At 35.5% G+C, this 21,272-nt stretch overlaps 1 protein-coding gene across 1 annotated transcript in view; it reads right to left on the bottom strand.

Moving 5' to 3' along the window:
• Nucleotides 1-18,534, bottom strand: part of LOC134244026 (heat shock 70 kDa protein 12B-like) — a 28,846-nt gene extending 10,312 nt beyond the window's left edge. The window contains exons 1-2 of the mRNA XM_062726278.1: nucleotides 18,226-18,534; nucleotides 14,155-14,373 (exon numbers count right to left, since the gene is read on the bottom strand). Coding sequence (XP_062582262.1) covers nucleotides 14,155-14,373; nucleotides 18,226-18,534 — 528 coding nt within the window. The remainder of the gene's footprint in view (nucleotides 1-14,154; nucleotides 14,374-18,225) is intronic.
• Nucleotides 18,535-21,272: the final 2,738 nt, after the last annotated feature.

Raw genomic sequence — 21,272 nt, 5'->3', positions numbered from 1 at the left:
CTACTGATGTTCCCTACTTATGTACAATATGAGGTGACCTCTGTTCCCCCTACTGATGTACATAAAAGGTGTCCTATGGTCCCACTACTGATGTACAATATAAGGTGACCTCTGGTCACCCTACTGGTGTACAAAATAAGAAACCCCTGGTCCTCCTACTGATGAATAATATAAGGTGCCCTCTGGTCCCCCTACTGATGTCCCCAACTTATGAAAAATATAAGATGTACCCTTGTCACCCTGCTGTTGTACAATATAAGAAGTCCTATGCTCCCCCTACTGATGTACAATATAAGATGACCCTGGTCACCCTGCTGATGGATAATATAAGGTGTCCTCTGGTCTCCCTACTGATGTACAGTATAAGGTGGCCCCTGGTCCCCCTACTCATGTACAATATAAGATGTCCCCAGGTCTCCCTACTGGTGTACAATAAAAGATGTCCCCTGGTTCAACAACTGATGTACAATATAAGGTGTCCTCTGGTCCCCCTATTGATGTACAATATAAGGTGCCCTCTGGTCTCCCTACTGATGTACATATAAAGGTGATCTCTAGTCCCACTACTGATGTACAATATAAGGTTACCTCTAGTCCCCCTATGTCCGCTACTATAAGGTGCCCTCTGGTCCCCTTATTGATCTAAAGTGTAATATTAGGTGTCCTCTGGTCCCCCTACTGATGTACAATATAAAGTGTCCTCTGGTCCCCCTACTAATGTACAATATAAGGTGCCCTCTGGGCCCCCTACTGATGTACATTATAAGGTGTCATCTAGTCCTTCACTGATGTACAACAAAGGTGACCCCTAGTTCCCCTACAAATGTACGATATATGGTGTCCCCTGGTCCCCCTACTGATGTACAATATAAGATGACCTCTGGTCCCCCTATTGATGTAAAGTGTAATATTAAGTGTCCCCTACTGATGTTCAATATAAGGTGACCACAGGTCCCCTACTGATGAACAATATATAAGGTGACCTCTGGTCCCCCTACTGATGCCCCCTACTGATGTACAATATAAGGTGCCCTCTGGTCCCCCTATTGATTTAAAGTATAAAATTAGATGTCCTCTGGTCCCCTACTGATGTTCAATATAAGATGACCCCAGGTCCCCTACTGATGTACAATTTAAGGTTGCCTCTGGTCCCCCAACTGATGTACAATATAAAGTGACTCCTGGTCCCTCTAATGATGTACAATTTAAGGTTGCCTCTGGTCCCCCAACTGATGTACAATATAAGGTTACTCCTGGTCCCCCTACTGATATACAATATAAGGTTACCTCTAGTCCCCCAACTGATTTACAGTATAAGGTGACCTCTGGTCCCCCTACATATGTAGAATTAAAGGTAACCTCTGGCGCCCTTTCTAATGTACAATTTAATGTGTCCTCTGGTCCCCTACTGATGTACAATATAAGGTGACCTTTGGTCCCCCTACTTATGTACAATATAAGGTGACCTCTGCTCCCCCTACTGATATACAATATAAGGTGACCTTTGGTCCCCTTACTGATGTACAGTATAAGGTGACCTCTGGTCCCCCTACTTAAGCTAATGTACAATATAAGGTTGCCTCTGGTCCCCCAACTGATGTGCAATATAAGGTGATTCCTGGTCCCCCTATTGATGTAGGATATAAGGTGACCTCTGGTCCCACTAATGATGTACAATATAAGCCGTTCTCTGGTCCCCTTACTGTTGTCCCCTACTGATGTACAATATAAGGTGACCTCTGGTCCCCCTACATATGTAGAATTAAAGGTGACCTCTGCTCCCCCCACTGATGTACAGTATAAGGTGACCTCTGGTCCCCCTACTACAGCTGATGTACAATATAAGGTTGCCTCTGGTCCCCCAAATGATGTACAATATAAAGTGACTCCTGGTCCCCCTATTGATGTACAATTTAAGGTGATCTCTGGTCCCCCTACTGCTGTACAATATAAGGTGACCTCTGGTTCCCCTTCTTATGTACAATATGAGGTGACCTCTGCTCTCCTACTAATGTCCCCTACTGATGTACCGTATAAGGTTACCTCTGGTCCCTCCACTGACGTACAATTTAAGGTGACCTCTGGTCCCCCTACTTATGTAGAATTAAAGGTGACCTCTGGTCCCCCTACAGATGTAGAATATAAAGTGTTCTCTGGCCCCCTATCTGTTGTCCCCTAGATATGTAGAATTCAAAATGCCCTCTAGTCCCCCTACTGATGTACAGTATAAGGTGCCCTCTGGTCCCCCTACTGATGTAGAGTATAAGGTGACCTCTGGTCCCCCTACTGATGTACCCTTCTGATGTACATTATAAGGTGACTTCTGGTCAACGTAATGATGTATTATATAAGGTGACCTCTGGTCCTCTTACTGATGTACAATATTAGGTGTCCTCTGGTCCTCCTACTGATGTACAAATAAGGTGTCCTCTGCTCCCCCTACTTTTGTAAAATATAAGGTGACCCCTGGTCCCCCTACTGATGTACAGTTTAAGGTGACCTCTGGTCCCCCTACTTATGTACTATACAAGGTGACCTTTGCTCTCCCTACTGATGTCCCCATACTGATGTACAATATAAGGTGACCTCTGGTCCCCCTACTGATGTACAATATTACTTGTTCTCTGGTCACCTTACTGTTGTCCCCTACAGATGTGTACTATAACGTTACATGGAATAAAATCATAGGGGAGACCACAGGTCACCTAACGTACAGTCATTTAGGGTATTTCGGGTCACTTTTTACATTTCTACTGCAATTAATTAAACAAACAAGATTATTAATGGTTCCTGGGCATTATTAAGAAGTTTATTGTTTGATTGAAAAGACTTACTAACCAAATTGCGATTATCTTTGATAAAACGACCGCAGTGGGAGCTTTATCTAGACCTTCAATTTAAGGAATTGCGGGTCACTTCCGGTTATTTCGAGTCACTTTATAAACGTGTGCAAAACAAAACAAAAATTACATTTAATGTTGTTTTATGACCAAAATTAGTTAGTTTTGCTAATATCCAATTGTTATTTCAGCAGAAATGATTTTTTTGTGGGGGAAATCGCTCACGGTGAAAGCTGATATCAACACTACATTGACCGTGTGTAATGTGGGGCGGATCTAGCTTGAAGACCATGAAATTATGACCTTTAGATTGTTAAATTCTCTCGTAACATTCAGAGACAAACATTTTATGTCATTATTTATTTGAATAAAATGACTTTTTAACAAAGAAAAAAAAGTAACAATGGAAACACCTGGTTTTAAATAACGGGAAAAATGACTAGGAATGTAAACATGGTAAAAGGCTATAAAAAATTATACAGTAACAAAATAAAAGTAAATTCGTCCTACTTGGACTCATATTAAATATAAACATATAAAAAATCTATAGATTTACAAAATAAACATAATAATAATATAGTACCTTGATACTACAATATAAAACACCCCCTCACTTTCTAGTGGAAATGTGCATCTCTCTCTCTCTCTCTCTCTCTCTCTCTTAGTGCAAATTTTATGGTAAATTTATGTGCATCTTAAAATGATATAAAGTATGTCAAACTTAGTATGTAAACTTTTATTTAAAAAAAAACAAAGGTGCTACTTTGGACATATAAAAACAACTTCACATTCTATGAAATGAACTTTGATACAAAGAATCATATGTGATGCATGTACACTTTATGATAAGGAGACATCAATGACCGACTTTTCAGGCATATTTTCAATATGCTGCTCTATAACAGTCAATGCTGCATGGAAGTTTTTGGGTCACACTTTGTATTGGCAGGGTATAACAACACCTCCTCCTTTTTCCAGCACATGGGGCCAGGGTGGAAAACTTGGCAATGGTTCACCAGTAACGGTTGCAGTTGTTCTTCCCATTCTTCTGAAAATAAGCAATGTGTATGTAGGGGCCTAGCATGTTTATTCACCACTTGTCTACATGTAAATTCATGAAATCATTTGGAGTTTTAATAAAGTCATGGAAAAAAAAACAAGAAAAATTGTTGCAATAGAGGAAGGGGCGCCCGAATGAATCCGCCACTGGAAGCATTCACCACTACTGTAAATGTACAAATTCAGTATTTTTGCACAGCAACTTTATTTCACACATACAAAAAAAAAATGGATTTTTCTTTTTAACAAAATGATTATTTTTATAATGTTTAATTTAGTATAACAAATTTTTACATAAAGAAAAGCTATAATCATGATAATATTGAAAAAGCACAATGTAAACATTGACATGTGACGTACCAAAACACGAAGCTGTAGAAACACACGTGACCCGAAATACACTAAACCGAAGGGGGTTAGGAATACACCACTTCCTCAATAGATTTTATTGCAACCAGAATTTGTTTAGTTGCATTAGAAAGCGTATAAATTTTCCTTTCCAGCAGTATATAACATGTATTGTTTTATCAGACGTAAACTTCACTTCATCGAAGAAAAAAAGATGTCTCCGTTTTTGACATGCAAAATTCTCTGATCGGGAAACATACGCCAATTAATCAACGTATTAATTAAGACATCTATTTTCAATATTTTCATTTGTAACTGTGTGAATGCATATAACATACCTTGCTGGACGTGACTGCAATAGCTTCTTGTTTTTCTTTAACGTTTTGCGCGAACTGTGTCAAGAAAACCCCGATGACTCCCGAAAATCGGGGTGACCCGAAATACCCTAAATGACTGTAATCCATAAATGTTAAAAGCTTATATATCATATATCGTATAAAATTGCAGTTAATGTTGCTCAGCACCCACCCTCCACCCCCTCTATCTTTTCTAATACCCATCAGATGGTTATTCCTTTTAAAAAGTTGTTTGTTTTACACTGTAAAGGCGTCACAGTATTACGATTTATTCTACTTTCACTTTACGTATGCAACGCACTACATTTTGTAGCGGAGTAAACAGGCCCGATAGTCGTGAACTGAGCAGGGGACCTAATAGTCTCGTTCAACCAGACCCTCGGCTGTCTCCGTAAATCTCCGACCACCCAGAGGGTCTGGTAAAGATACGTGATATCGATTGTAACGCCAAAGCGAGGCTTACCGAAATTCTGGTAAAGTTTTTGATTGGCTGAAAAGAACACACCTACAAACAATTACGTGATAAATCAGCAGAAAAATAACTTAAAGATGTAAAAGTTATGTTTCTAAAAGTTAAAACCGTTAGAGAGGAATTGTTTACGGTAATGTCCACCAGCTATAGGTAAGTGTGTTTTATCATATCTTGCAAATATTCTGTACGAAAGCAAAAGTGAAAGTAGTGTAGCCTTACCTGTGTAATACACATTCTTTCATTTGATATTGTAATTTCTCGTTTGGTATCCCTAATTAAAGACCAGTTTATTAATATAAAATCACAATCAAGCAGAAGAAACGTATATAACTTTTGCTTACAAAAAGGATTTTTAAAATGAAAACAAGATAGCGCCCTCTGACGGTTACAAACGCTTACGTGATTCTTTACCAGACTCTCTGCTGGTCGGAGTTCACGGAGACAGCCGAGCGTCTGGTTGAACGAGACTAGGGACCTAAGGGCCTAGTTCAGCGTACGTTTTATCCTTCTGCGGAGTACACGAAGCAAAACAGGGACAGGGAACCAGGCTAAATTTTGATAAACTGGCCTGCCTGTCTGATATCAGATATGCGCTGTATACAGACAGGTGATCAGTGATGTATAGAGTCTGCTGCTGACACGCTCATTGGCTGATAAAAATTCTCGCTGACACAGAATTTAAATTGTCGGGTAAACTAAAACAGATCACCGAGTGCAGTTCTCTGCATCTGATTTTGATGCAATTAATCTAATTCGGTCACAATATTTTCCAAAAACAATACATAATTCTTTTTTTTCCCTCATGAACCTATAATTATCTGACCTCGCCTGAGGGCTTTTAAATTAGTTTGCGAAGGTCCTATCACATTAATACCCTACATTACCTAGGTAAAAGAAATCTGCATCATTGTTTAATTGAAACTGACATATTTTAAATGTTCACTCACTGACTCAGCAGAGAGCTGCGTCTTATCTGTTTATAGCACAGGTACAGAATCTCTGCTGCATCTATTTTTAGAATTCCTTATCACATATTTCAGAAGATTTTGCAAACTATTTAGATGGGACAAACTGACCCACATGTTTCTATGTTTACATGACCAAAACAGTGGCTTGAATCTTACTTTGTGGTGTAAATTAATTAAGTAATATTATGGCTAATCTGTGCAAAAAAAGGGGCTTGGGGTAAAATGCTGAGTGGAGTGGAGTGGAGTGGAGTCGTGGAGTCATGGAGTGGAGTCGTGGAGTGGATTCTGTATCATAACAGTACAGAAAGTTATGCAAACAAATTGATATCTCTTACACACAACCATTCCTTTAGATGTGTTTTTGAAATTGTTTTAAAAGAATGAAATAAGAAACAAAAGTTTCTTTAAAAACAAGTAAATGAAAAGCTTATGACCTTTAAATGTCAGTGGAGGTTCACATAACAAAGACTATCAAAACTAGGTTCAGATGAATGTTGAACTATGACTGCATTCCTGTCCCAAACCAACAAACCTATTTAGAGGTGTTGACAGCTTTATTATCAGAAAGTTTTTCAGTGGGTGGGGCTATATGGCTTTCATATTATTTCAAAGATGTGTTTCTTTTGACAAAGCCTCTGTTGGGTACCACCAAATTTGACCTTGGTCTTGACCTTAAAGTTTGAACCACCTTTACCCCCAAAATATCATAAATTAATTATATATATTATAACATGTGGTGTTAACATACTTATTGTGAGACCTTACTTTTGGGTATGTATATTTTTTACCTTGGCCTTAAAGTTTGATCCTAATCTTTTTTAAATCTAACCTTGGCCATACGTTTTGATCACTAAGAACCAGGCCTTTCATATTTGACAAGTGTGTTCCTTGTGACAAAACCTTCATTTGGGTACCAACAATTTTGGTCTTTTGAAACTAATTTTCCAGTTTGATATGCATTGAAAAAATTCAACCTTCGCCATAAGCAACCATACGGGGGTATCATTGTTTCACAAACACATCTTGTGTACTATTAAAGTACAAAGCACCCTCTTTGTTTATATTTGCTGAATTGATTGTCATTAGTTTTTCCTCTCTCTGTATTAATATTTTTTCTCTCTTTGTACATTTTTTACCATCCCTTTTCTGATTAAATTTGCAGAAATTCTTCAAAAATTATATTTAGAATTGTGTAAAGACATGAAATTTTAACAGAAAATAGAAATGAGAAAAATTAGTTCCTGTCACTCTCCTCAATTCGCCCTCCCTCTATCTGCAAGAGTTATAATTGTTTTAGTGATCACGCAGACTTTAATGCACTTTTAATTTGTATAGCCCATATTGACAAAATTTTCTGACCTTCAAATGTCAACAATGGGAATGGCTTGATCATTTGGCACATTGTTTTGAAAAACAATGACTGAGTGAACTGTGCACTCACTTTTATCCTGATAGGCGAGAAGTCTTGACAGATTTAATTACTGCATTGAAATGTGCTTAGTCAGTAAACCAAACTTTCTGTGAAACTATGTGAGCAGAAAATTTCACCCAGGCATGAGTAAAAAATAATTGTTAACAACCTGGTTTCAATAAATCGGAATAAAAACAATTAATACATTATATGTATACAAGATCTCATGTTTTTTGGCATTTCATTTGTTCTAAAATTTCAGTAGTAATAACTACAAATGTTCGTAAAATTTACAATACTCTATAGTAAACTTTGACATGGCTGTCTCAATTAGTTTTTTTCATATTACATAATGCAAATGTCATCATCATTGAAGAGTTCTATTGATTACAGTTCTATTAACAAATACAATTGTATTAAAATATACATTGTAAATTTAAAGGTTAAAAACTACACTTTAAGCAAAACACTTTACACACTTTTCCAAGAGTTCTGTGTACAAATACAGTAGATGCATTTTACTGAATGGATATATTTAACTTTTGTAATACATTTTTATGGTCTGCAGTTAACTGACACATGATTTCTCCATGAACAATAACGTCTCTTGAAATTTCAAACAAAGGACATGTTCTTCTACAACAGTCTGAATGATAATATGTATTTTGCAACGTTGGTGTTGTTTTATAGGTTTTAGAGTTTGGACTTAAATACTTACTATGGTCAAAGCGTTTTAAAATAAGATCATTTGGTGGTGACCTATGTCTATCAGAAAAAAACTGTCCACATCCATAACATTTCTTCACTATTCCAGCCAAAAATGTGAGATGAAATGGTTGCTCAAGGGAAGGTCTATGTGGTGTTTCAAATTCAATAATTTCAGTACTGCATTTATTATTCTGACCCTTTCTTACTGAAGTTCCTTTTGGTTTTTGACCTCTACTTTTTGGCATATTTGCTAATGCCATTTTAGTAAGACTAGGACCTAAGGGTTTTGTACTTTTCATTGTAAATTTTGATGAAGTCTTGAAGAATGTCACAGTAGTTTGCAACTGAAGATAAGCATAAAGCAATAAATTTATAAGACATTTTTTCATACATATACCGGGTATACACTTTAATGTTGTGAGAAACTTTCCTTAAAATAAGCCTTCAATCTTTGATCAGATATTGACAATACTGATCTTCAACGGGAATTAAAAGACATCCCCCTATCAAGCCTAAAAAGATGAGATTTTATGTTTATGAATGCTGCACAATTGTAAAATACAAAAGTACAATGTGTGCAAAGGTTATTTTGCAATTTACCTGGTATTTCATTTTTTAAATATCAAAAATAATTGCTGTCATGTGTGTAACGTAAAAGCTGTCAACAACTCATAGCTTTGCCTATGTGCATTGATAGTGAACGGCAGTCTAGTCTTCATCCCTGTGTGACATTTAAAGGTCATTACTTTTATTTTTTTCATTTGGCACTCATAAACCCAAAACTATGTTGCAAAGGAATGATTGTGTGTAAGAGAGTATAACTTTCTGTACTGTTATGATACAGACGCCACTCCACGACTCCACTCCATGACTCCATGACTCCACGACTCCACTCCACTCCACTCCACTCAGCATTTTACCCCAAGCCAAAAAAAGGATGCATTAAAACACTGTTGTCATGGAATCTGCAATAGTGACTCAAAGTATGCCCACAAAAAATATATGCAAGGAGTTAAATTTATTAGGTTTCCCAAACCTTGGAGAGATATTGAAAAAGTGTCAAAGATGGGTGAATGCTTGTAAGCGGTTCATTGGTGGATCCAAAGGAGGGTAGGTTCCGGTGTTGGAAGCCCCCTTTATTTTTTGTCAAGTGGAGAGAGAGAGAGAGAAAGAGAGAGAAAAAACATTTTCCGAGAATAAATTAAAATACATGTATTTGTACGTCTAACATATGTATTAAATAGATAGATTCTCACACATTAAGTTTCTTCCACTCACTATTCCCTTTTATATGAAAGAATATAGAGTATACAGTACAACCCTGGAACTCCCCTTTCAAAAATGGCTGGATCCACCTCTGAAACGGGAAGGATTTTCCACAAAATTGGGTATTATCCGTAAAATCACATGTAATACTGGATATTAGGGTATCGTTGAATCCATGAGATCTAGTATTAAGGCGTTGTAATCACTAATTTATTAAACTTAAACAATGGGATGGCACATTTTGCGGTACGTGTCAACTTTCACCTGGATGCAAATGTTTTCTTAAGGTATCACCAGTCAAGTAAGAATTTGGAAGTCAGGATTAATGCACACTGGAAAATAAAAGCTATAGAGCTTAGTACATTTCATGATCTGCACCAAACAGGCGTTTGTTCTGCTTAATATTTTTCATAATGTTTGAAATATTTGCATCCTCTTCATGTTCATTACCCAACACAACAGAATTGTTAATCAAAAGTTGAATGTGCATGTTTAGATCTATGCATTGATATATCTGAATGCTTGTATCTCAGCTCCTTTTAGTCCTGAAGAGTTAGATATACTAAAGTACTTTTGGTTTTCTCACATTTCAGGAAGCTCTTACCTTGAGTCACTAAAGAGTTTGGTGCACTTCCCATTATTTTCAGAGTTTATAAATTATTATTTAGATATTATTATAGATTAAAAAACTTGTTGCAGATCAAGAGAATTCAAACTTACTTTTACAACATGCATATTTAGAGGATGTAAAACTTGCAGGAAGTGGAAAAACATGTTGGCAAAACTGTATACAAACTATACTTGATGAAGTTATTGGTTCAAATGCTAATACATTATCAATAAATGATTTTGAAAATAATTTGAAAAAATATTTTGAGAATATAGGTTTTAAGGATATAATAAATATCAGAGAAAAAGGTAATGGCAAATTATCATTCTACAGTCAGTTAATAAGTCAAGTGAATCTGAACAAACTTGAAATTCAACCATACTTAAATTTTTCCATTTCCAAGAATCTTCGTTCTTTTTTGACTCGATTGAGAATAAGTGCCCACAGATAGAGGTTGGCAGATATTGTAACCCAATTATACCAAGAGATGAAAGATTTTGTATTAATTGTCAAAATGTCGTTGAAGATGAACATCATTTTTTATTTGTATGTCCTCTGTATAAACAACTAAGAAGTGAATTTTGTACACTTTTTAATAATACATGTATATCTTATGAAATTCTTAATCCAGCAGATGTTAATTCTACAAGAAATATTTGTAACTTCATACGTGATGCATGTAATATAAGAAAATCTATGTGACTAAATATTTTATATTTGTTTACTGTATATATGACTTGCGCCACATGTGGTTTTTGTCAAATTGAATAAATAAATAAATAAAAGAATTCAGATTAATATAGTTTATTGCAATTAGAGTGGTTTGTCCTTTTGATGAAAAATGGGAATTCAGTAAATTACATAATTAAACATTAGACCACGATAAATAAATGAAGAAGATGTATTTGTGAAACACTCTGGCCCCCCGTGTGGCAATATAGCGAAGATGCAAATTTAATATATTGGTACCAAAAGTATGGTATTCTTACTGGAAATACAATTGTGAAATATGAAAGTAGGCTAAGGCTAAAGTTAATCCATAAGTACGGAAATCTCCAAGTTAAAGGTCAAAATGTCATGATTGTTGGTATGCTATGAAAGGTCTTCCCACAAAGAATACATATGTGAAGTATGAAGCCCTAACCCTTCAAAAGTTATGAACAATGATATTTTTTTTAAAGTAGGCCAAACTCCAAAGTCAAATGTCTTGCTATAAAATGAAAGGTCTTGTCATAAGGATTAAATATATAAAGTATGAAAGCACTAACCCAAAACCTTTTCAAGTTATGGTCAAGATTTGCCTTATAAAAGTAGGTCAAACTCCAAGGTCAAAAGGTCAAAGTTCTGGGTCTTCTTACAAGGATTACATATGTACGTATAAAAAGCACTATTTATCCCTTACCATCCAAACTTATGGCCAAGGTTAAAGTTTTTTCATAAGTATGGAATCTCGTAGGTCAAGGTCAAAAGGTCAAGCTTGTTAATATCTAATGAAAGGTCTTTCCACAAAAATACAAATATGAAGTATAAATGTCCTGGTATCTAATGTTCAAAAGATATGGCCAACTACCTTTAGGCAAATGTTGGGGTCAGAATATGAATAAAAAATTCCCAAAGAGACAACAAATCATGTTTATTCCAAGCCTCCGTCTATCAGTACTTTCAGTACTTTGATTCAAAACATAGGATGAGCTTTGAGTACTAAGCTTTTTTTACTGTCAAACGTTTCTTTAAAACTGTGTAAACTACTCCCGATATGATGTCTATCAAATTTGCTATGTGTCTTAACGTCATCATACATCATCAATGATCATTTGTTGAAATTTGACAAACAGTACACTAGTTGTTATATTTTTTGTTGGCAAGGACGGTACCAATTTTTGATGCCTATTATATATTTTTTATCATTAAAATCCACCTGCTCATTTGTCTTTAAAACAGACATTGGTTGCCGTAAATTTTACATATTTCAGTGAATATTTCTTTGGGATTCTTAACGAGTTTTACAGCAGCTTTAATGAAGCGTTTAATTTCATTCTAGTTTACTGATTCTTTACCATTCAATTTCAATGCAGTGTCTCGAATAGCACTTGTTTTGCAGCTTCTCACAGTGAAAGTATGTGATGAAAAGTGGTCACATAATTTTTTATAAATTCAGCATTGGCGTCGGAAGCAAATTGAAAGTGGGGGGGGATAAGAGTAAAAAAAATTTTATACCTTCAAAAATACCTGACAAGCAAAAAAAAAAAAAAAGTCCGTCTCCGAAACACGAAAATCCTATTTCTTGGGTTCGTGGGGGGGGGGGGGGTGCTAGATCCGAACTTCAGTACCAAAATTTTTTTCCAAACACCACCGATTTCCCCATTTTTAACCTATACTGCGACGTGTCTGTGGAAAGTGTGTGTGTGTATGGGGGGGGGGGGGCTAAATCTACGAAGCAATGTTCAATATCTATACTAAGTATATGTTTGGAAAAAAAGTGGCTTAGCCCCCCCCCCCCCCCCCCCCCAGCCCCCCGGTTCCGACGCCTATGTTCAGTAGAGATTCAATGATGCGAAAAAGACAAGCTTAATGTCATATGATGTCTGTATTCTATGTCATACCGTTCAGGACATTATTTATTGAACAGCCCTCGTTTATCCCGGTGAGCTTGAATAAAAGACCATAGATCTGGCACATCGTTTCATATTTGGATATTACTTGAAAAAGACATTAATCGCAATCTAACAAACAGGTTTATGATAAACAAGACGACTTTAACTCTGTACAACTTACTGAACTGTTATGCAACATACACTTAATTTCCACGTCATAGAAATAGAACTTTACCATTTCCCCGCAAGCATCCTTTAGCGTGGTACACGTTTCTCTAAAGTTTAGCGTAAATAATATTCTGATATTAAATTTTGACAGAAAAATAACTCAAGTTTTCTTATTTTATGAGATTTTTGCAAGTATAAAGTAGAAGGACATTGGCATTAAATTAAAGATTTTAAAATGAACTTTTTAAAGTGCGTGAAAATGCGTGATTGCGGGGAAACGGTATATGCGTGATTTTGCGTTAGAAATAGGAAATGGCATATGCGTTAAAATGCGGGACTGCGGGGAAGGGGGTTAACTTTACTATCGCCAATTTCCCTTACTTATGCAGCAATATACCTTCATCACCTGCATACGGGGTTTATATCTCTTAATTAATTCGATACGCAAGAGCATGCTCTACGTATCAACAATTACTAAAACGAAGTAAATTATTGACCAACAAGTTGATGAAGCAAGAATTTCAGCAGTCTCATTAGTTTGTAAGTTCTATGGTCGATACAATGGCCCTGTCAGCAAGTACAATTAATCAGGGTCAAATGCTGACTGACGTTTTTTCATACTGTTAGTCCATTATTTAAACACTGAACTGACGGCGGATTTTCCGTTATTTCCTGATTATGACAAAGAGCACACGGCAGGAGACGCTCAGAGACAAATGAACTTTAATGTCCCCCCTTTTCTCCGAAAACCGGGGACAGTTATCGAACAAAGATTGATTGATTGATTGATTGTTTATTGTTTAAAGTCCCTCTCGAAAATTTTTCACTCATATGGAGACGTCACCGTATGCCGGTGAAGGGCTTCAAATTTTGACCTTTACTCGGCACTCAGGGCCATTGAGCATGGAGGGATCTTTATCATGCCAACGCCTACCGCTGACACGGGGCCTCGGTTTTTAAGGTCTCATCCGAAGGACCCGCAACTTTCACTTCAAAGTGCCGAGCGCATGGCGAAGGAACAGTTGCTAACCATTTTAACGACTAGGTCAGTCGGGGCCGAGATTCGAACTCACGACCTCCCGATCACAGAGCGAGCGCTCTACCGACTGAGCTACCGTGAACGGTTATCAAACAAAGACGATATTATTAGACGCCTTGCCTGCTGTTTTTTATCACTTTCAATTAAATGAAAAAAAATTAAACAGTAGGATAGATAATTTGCATCTGGTCTGTAACGTTTCAAACCCGATTCTGTTGTTTCTATGGACTTCTATGAACTTTTGAACTTGATTCCTGTTTTTCATCTTGATCTTTCATATACGTAAAACACATACAATTGATTTAATACTATTACCTTCATGGCAGCTTTTCTCATGAAGATCTTGGCTTTTTCTCCCCAAATTGCAGGTACTGTCAAGATGAAGTCTATGTCTTCTTCTTTGGTGAATACTAATGTTTTCTTAATCTCATCAAACAGGTGGTTTTTAAGGTATTTGATGCAGTGCATGAACACTGTACCTGCTTCTAGAGTATATCCTTTTATATCCTTGCACAGTATATGCTTGATGTGGTTCTATAAATGTTAAATATATAAGGCTCTAAAATGATAATCAACACAAACAATAAAAATTGTCAAATTACGACCTATCCCTTCCTCATTAAAAAGAAAAAAAAGTTCAGAATTCATAAAACAATGAAAAAGAAATTGAAAACAACTAGCACTACTACTGAACTACAGAACACCAAATATTTACAGTGTTACATGCTTAATAAGAAGTTTCTAATCGGTTGAAGGGAATTAAATCTGGAGCGCTGTGAAATGCGTCCGGTGTATCGGGTGTACTCTGACGATTTATTTACATAACTTAACGAATTAATCATCCTTAATTAATTGCGACCATGTAGTAAAAGATACACTGTGACTGTCTTATTCTCTCTAAATAGCGTAAATTTCCAAGATAAAAAGAAACCAAAGAAAGATGATATGCAAAGGCAATTTTTAAAATTAGAATTAGGATATGATAAAAATTTGGAAATGTTGACCGGATAAAAGAAAATTTAAAAATATGCTATACATGTAAATACGTGCGCAAGTTGTTCCCGAATCGTTAATGTGAATATGGCTTTTTCTCTAAGCATCTGTCTATCTTGAATCATGGCCAATAAGCGTTTTGGCCATGTCCTCCCATTTGTGACCTTCTAGGCTGAAGTGTACCCCAATGGGATCATTAAGTTTTTTGATCCGAATGGTTAAACGGTGATAATTGACTCTCCTGTGGAGATCTGTTTCCCCAACATACTGTTTGGAACAGAATTTGCAAATTATGAAATAAATGCCGTTGTCAGTATGACAGGACAAATTCCCTAGTATTTTCTGGCTGCGGCCTGTAACGGGGCTTTTAAAGCTGTCTGTGTCAGAGCTGTGCTTACAGCTAGAGAAGACATCTTTTGTCAGATCAAGCTTTAAAGCCTCCATTAGGTAATACAAGTAGATTGTCCAATCTGTTTTTACTAAAATGTTGTTTGGGTCCCTGAGGCGTCTTTATGCAGTCAACGAAAATTCCTTAGAGACCTCTGCCATTCGTTCATCTGATTGGAGAATTGGCAGGTGCTTTTTAAAAATACCGCCAAGGTTCTTAAGGACGGGATGGTATGTGGTTACCAGAGTGACCCTGCTGCTACTGTCTTTCTCCTTGTAGTGTTATAGATTTTGCCTGTCATGTCCTGTCATCTTATCAATGGCAGTTTGTACGGTTTGTGTAGCATATATTGCATAAATGGGATTTGAGGATTTTGATATAAGGCAGGGGATAAACAGATGCGCCGGATTCTAATTGCTAAACCTTTAGACACACCAATACATGTACCTCCGATTCCAAGTCTAAATCCTTGTTGTTGAAAATGGGGGAGCTTTCTTCGGTGCTGTATTTCTGTATTCTTGCGTATAGTATGTTTTCAACGAGTTTTTGTAAAAAGACATGAGGGTTAAATCGCCATAGCTATTCACTTAAAAAGTGTAATAATTACTCCTTTTTTCAAATTGACGAGGGCTGCTCTCTTTTCCATGAAACCTAATTACTTACTTATTGTTTTCTCAAATTCGAGGTCAAAAGACGGAATTTTTTATTTTAAAAATTGGACCAGATCCATGATTTTGCGTCGGAGGTGCTATTGAATGGCGAGGGGTCTTGGTACTTCCAAAGTTCTAATAAGTGGTCAAGGACAGTTTATGTGCTGGGGAGACATATAGCTTCGCAGCTTCAGTGAATGGGCAATTAGAAAATCTAATTCTGACTTCAGGAAAGAAAGATACCAAAGAAACTTTCAATTAAACTTGTACAGATCAGTGCCGTATACGAACAAACACAGATACACGTAACTGCAATAAAATGTAAACAAAGGTAATGCAAGATAACCAGCACGAACACGGGTCGCCATTGCGCGCTGATACTTATGGAACGCCAAATTAACATATATTCAAATATTTGTACCTATCTTCAAATAATTGCACCTATCTTCAAACAATTGAATTAAAGATAGGTACAATTGAATTGAAGATAGGTATAAATAATTATACCTATCTCTAAATAATTATACCTAGGTACAAATGAATTTTACCTATCTTTAAGAGAATTACACCTATCTTCAATTCAATTAAAGATGGGTTCAATTGAATTATACCTATCTCTAATTCATTTGAAGATAGGTATAACTGATTTAAAGATAGGTTCTATTAAGACATATCCACAAAGGATTTGAAGATAGGTACAATTCAATTATACCTAGGTTCAATTCATTTTATGTTGTTGGTAAATAATGAACGCTCCCTTGGAGACAATATTGAGTATGGAGGGAAACGCACAGAACCTACTGAGCGACGACAACAAGGATGAAAGGAGAAATAAGGGTTAATTCAAAATGTGCAAAAATCATCATATACTTATGAAAATACACATGTATATCATGTAGGTATACCTTGTATTGCAGCCAGCTGATGAAGATTCCGATTAACTTTCGCGCCAGCTGTGACGTATCGGAAATGACGTATGATAAAGGGAGTATTTGTTATTGCCAATATCTTAGTAATTAAAGATAGGTTCAATTCAATTGTACCTATCTTTAAATTAATTATATCTATCTCCAATTCATTGCATTTGTACCTATCTTCAATTTAATTGTACCTATCTTCAAATGAATTAAAGATAGGTATAATTGAATTGTACCTATCTCTAATTCATTTGAAGATAGGTACAATTGATTTAAAGATAGGTACAATTCATTTGAAGATAGGTACAATTCAATTGCAGATAGGTACAATTATTTGAAGATAGGTACAAATATTTGAATATATGTTAATTTGGCGTTCCATAGATACTCGTGACAATAAAGCAGTCAGGTGTGACGAGTCTGAAGAGTATACCCAGAGGCCTGCTCGCTCTGCTGAACAGGCCTCTGGTGTGAATTGATGTGTTGTAGAAATTGATCGAAAATGGCAAATGCCTATTTAGGAGACGTGTTCACCTTTAAAAGTACTTGGACACAGATTTGAAGTCAATATTTTCTCTTTAATATTACGACTTATATATTTTAATAGCATTTCACACAAAAATTAATTAAAAATCTTATTTCATTTAAAAGTTATTAAGACTTAAAATTTTTTGGCGGGTTTGATTGACACGTCCTTGCACTTTCACAAACCTTATTCTTAATCCTTAGGAAAAGTGGCAATTTTGATGTGTATCAATGAGAAATATTAAAACTTTTATCAAGAAAAATAATTTTATTCAGAGTAGAAATGTTAGAAAGCAAAACATCTTCACAAGTATCGTCATTCCGAACTAAGAGTTGCGTACAGATTGTATCAAATCCAGCACACTCGTGTTATGTACACAGTTTTTGTAAACAGGGCTCGAGTTCTGTTTTTGTTTATGTTTAGAATTCACCGGGTGTGTTCCAATCGTCACAGTCTGCTTACCACAACTGCACGGACTGACAATATATTGTGTGTTTGTTTTGCTTTCGAACATGTCTACTCTGAATTCTCTAGATAATAGTATTAATATTTTTCTGGATTATAGTATTAATATTTTTCATTTATACAAAACGAGATTGCCACTTTTCCTAAGGATTAAGAATATAATTAAATTATTGAGAGTGCAAGGATATGTCAATCAAATCCGCCAAAATATTTTAAATTTTACTATCTTTTAAATGAAATAAGATTTTTAATTAATATTTGTGTGAAATGCTTTTAAAATGTATAAGTCGTAATATTATAGAGAAAATATTGACTTCAAATCTGTGTCCAAGTACCTGTAATTATTTGTACTTTGTGTAAAAACGTTACAGTATTCGATTAAGAAAGCTCAGTTGAGCTTAAAGCGCTATGAAAGTATTGTTAAGAAAAAAATTCTTTGATACTGACCACATCTTCATGGAGAATCATTGTGAAATTTTGAAAGAAGTAATAATTTTCGTAATCTTTGTTGTCGTATGCTGTATGTTCTGCATATCTGTCTTCTGCTTCATAACCAAAGTACGACTCGGACTGGTCCTTTTTCAGAAGAAGACATGTTGGGGCCTTGTGAGTCAAAAGAGATCCTCCCTGCCAGATGCTCGTCATTACTCTACCCCAGTCATGTTTCACAGAGAATGCATATCCGGAATATGAAGTCCCAAGGTCAATGGCAGCCACTATTAAATTCAGACACTTACTAGCAACTTTTTCATCCATTTTTTCTTGGTTAATACCCTTAAGTTTATAAATTTCACTAAAACACAAATTTAAGGATTCTTTCTTCTTTCGGTTTAACAAACATGCTTTTACACAACTCCATTCTTTTTTCACGAGCTACAGCATACCCATTACCCATAGAATGTGTATCTTATGAGGTGGTGTTATTCCCCAATAATGGGTATTCAAATTAATGCAAGAGCACTTTAAATAAAACGTCATAGGTATGGCACGCCAAATTCACAAAAATGAGATAAACCTAGTTTCACAATTGATAAACTAGGTTTATCGACTGTAAACTATAGTTTACAAACCGTAAACTATAGTTAACGATTCGTTAAGTATAGTTAACGATTCCTTAAAGGTACTTGGACACAGATTTGAAGTTAATATTTTCTCATTTTTTCTGTATAATATCACGAATTATATATTTTAATAGCATTTCACACAAAAATTAATTAAAAATCTTATTTCATCTAAAAGTTATTAAAACTAAATTTTTTGGCGGGTTTGATTGACACATCCTTGCACTTTCACAAATTTTAACTTTATTCTTAATCCTTAGGAAAAGTGGCAGTTTTGATGTGTTTTAATGAGAAATATTAAAACTTTTATCCAGAAAAATAATTTTATTCAGAGTAGAAATATTAGAAAGCAAAACACCTTCACAAGTATCGTCATTCCGAACTAAGAGATGCGTACAGAGTTTAGCAAATCGAGCACACTCGTGTTATGTACACAGTTTTTGTAAATAGGGCTCCAGTTCTGTTATTGTTGATATTTAGAATTCACCGGGTGCGTTCAATCGTCGCAGTCTGCTTACCACAACTGCACGGACTGACAATATATTGTGTGTTTGTTTTGCTTTCAAACGTGTCTACTCTGAATTTTCTGGATTAGAGTATTAATATTTTTCATTTATACAAAACGAGATTGCCACTTTTCCTAAGGATTAAGAATAAAATTAAATTTGTGAGAGTGCAAGGATATGTAAATCAAACCCGCCGAAAATTTGAAATTTCTATATCTTTTAAACGAAATAAGATTTTTAATTAATTTTTGTGTGAAATGCTATTAAAATATATAAGTCGTAATATTATAGAGAAAATAATAACTTCAAATCTGTGTCCAAGTACCTTTAAAGCCATATATGGCGTAAGTGATCAAAAATAGATTTTGTTGATAAACATAGATTCACATTTGTAAACTATAGTTTACAATCGTTAACTATAGTTAAGAGTTGTTAATCATAGTTTCACAAATCGTGAAACTATATTTATCAGATAATCTATGTTTTGCAATCGCAAATGATTGTTTTCAGTGTTAAGTATGTTTACGGTTGTGAAACATAGATTATCGCGTTAACTATGGTTTACGGATGTAAAATATAGATTAACGTTGTTTACTATAGATTACAGTCCGTAAACTATAGTTTACCACCGATAAACCTAGTTTATCGACTGTGAAACTATGTTAAGCTCATTTTTGTGAAATTGGCGTACCATACATAGGCATACAATTTTTATAAGATATACCAGTATCAATAAACCTTTGTCTTGAGCCTTTTAGAAACCATTGTCTAATTTGATTGATACGCCAAAGGCGTCAACGATAGTTGAAAACATTCTGCGTGGCGCATTGGCTAGAGCTTCTGCTCTAGATTCGCGAAGTATGGAGTTGATTCTTACGTCGCGGGTTCGAATCCTACTTAGGGATGTGCATGGATACCAGTCCTTCGGATGAGACCATATAAACCTAGGTCCTGTGTACCAATGTATAGGACAAAATTTGCAGCCTACCACCGGCAAGTGGTGGCGTCTCCATATATATATATGTCAATCAAACCCGCCAAAAATTTGAAAATTTAATATCTTTAAAATGAAATAAGATTTGTAATTAATTTTTGTGTGACATGCTATTAAAATATATAAGTCGTAATATATATTATAAGAGAAAATAATAACTTCAAATCTGTGTCCAAGTACCTTTAAGGCCCCCTGTGGGTTTTGGGCGAAGCCCTGGTGAAGGACGAGGGAGGAAACCCCCAGAACTTGGGTTATCGTGTATTTTAAGAGTAAAACCAGGCACAATTATAGTGGTATTGGTTATTATGAACCAAAGTATGACATTATTAATACTAGTCATATCATACTTTGAATGAAGGGGGGCCCAGGGGGCGAAGCCCCCTGAAGCTCTTGGTTTTTTTGTGTATCTTAAGAGTAAAAGTAGGCACAAAAATATTGGTATTGTCTCAAAGTATGGCATTATTATAATAATTCATATCATACTTTGAAATTTTAGGGGAGGGGTCGTACAAGTATGCCCCCTCTTAAATCCGCTAGTGTATATTTTGTTTTAATTTATCAGGGAAGTATAATTCTTTGACAAGAAAATGTGTTAGAATTGGCTTGCATTTAAAGTGATTCAGCACACCTACTGAGTGAACATTGTAATGTTGATAAACTGACTACACGTATCCAGTCTGGTAATCTTTAAATACTACTTGGTTCAAAAATGCGATCGAAACGAGCCAAAAAAATATGCTGAATTGAAGATTTTGAGGTTAAATTACAAGAAATAAAGAAGGTATTTTTCACAATATTTAAATATCATAAGTCAAGGTCAGATTATTTATTTTCTTTGTAGTAGAGGACAGATTATTTATTTTCAACATTTTCTGGGACAGATTATTTCAAAAATCTGCCAGCCCCCCTCCCCCCTCAGAATCAAATGGTCGT

This window comes from Saccostrea cucullata, unplaced genomic scaffold (genome assembly GCF_032062105.1).
Source record: "Saccostrea cucullata isolate Sc308-1 unplaced genomic scaffold, CSIRO_AGI_Scuc_v1 ctg108, whole genome shotgun sequence".
NCBI classification, from domain to species: Eukaryota; Metazoa; Mollusca; class Bivalvia; order Ostreida; family Ostreidae; genus Saccostrea; species Saccostrea cuccullata.
The sequence above is the reverse complement of the archived record's forward strand: the minus strand, read 5'-3'. Positions and strand labels throughout refer to the sequence as shown.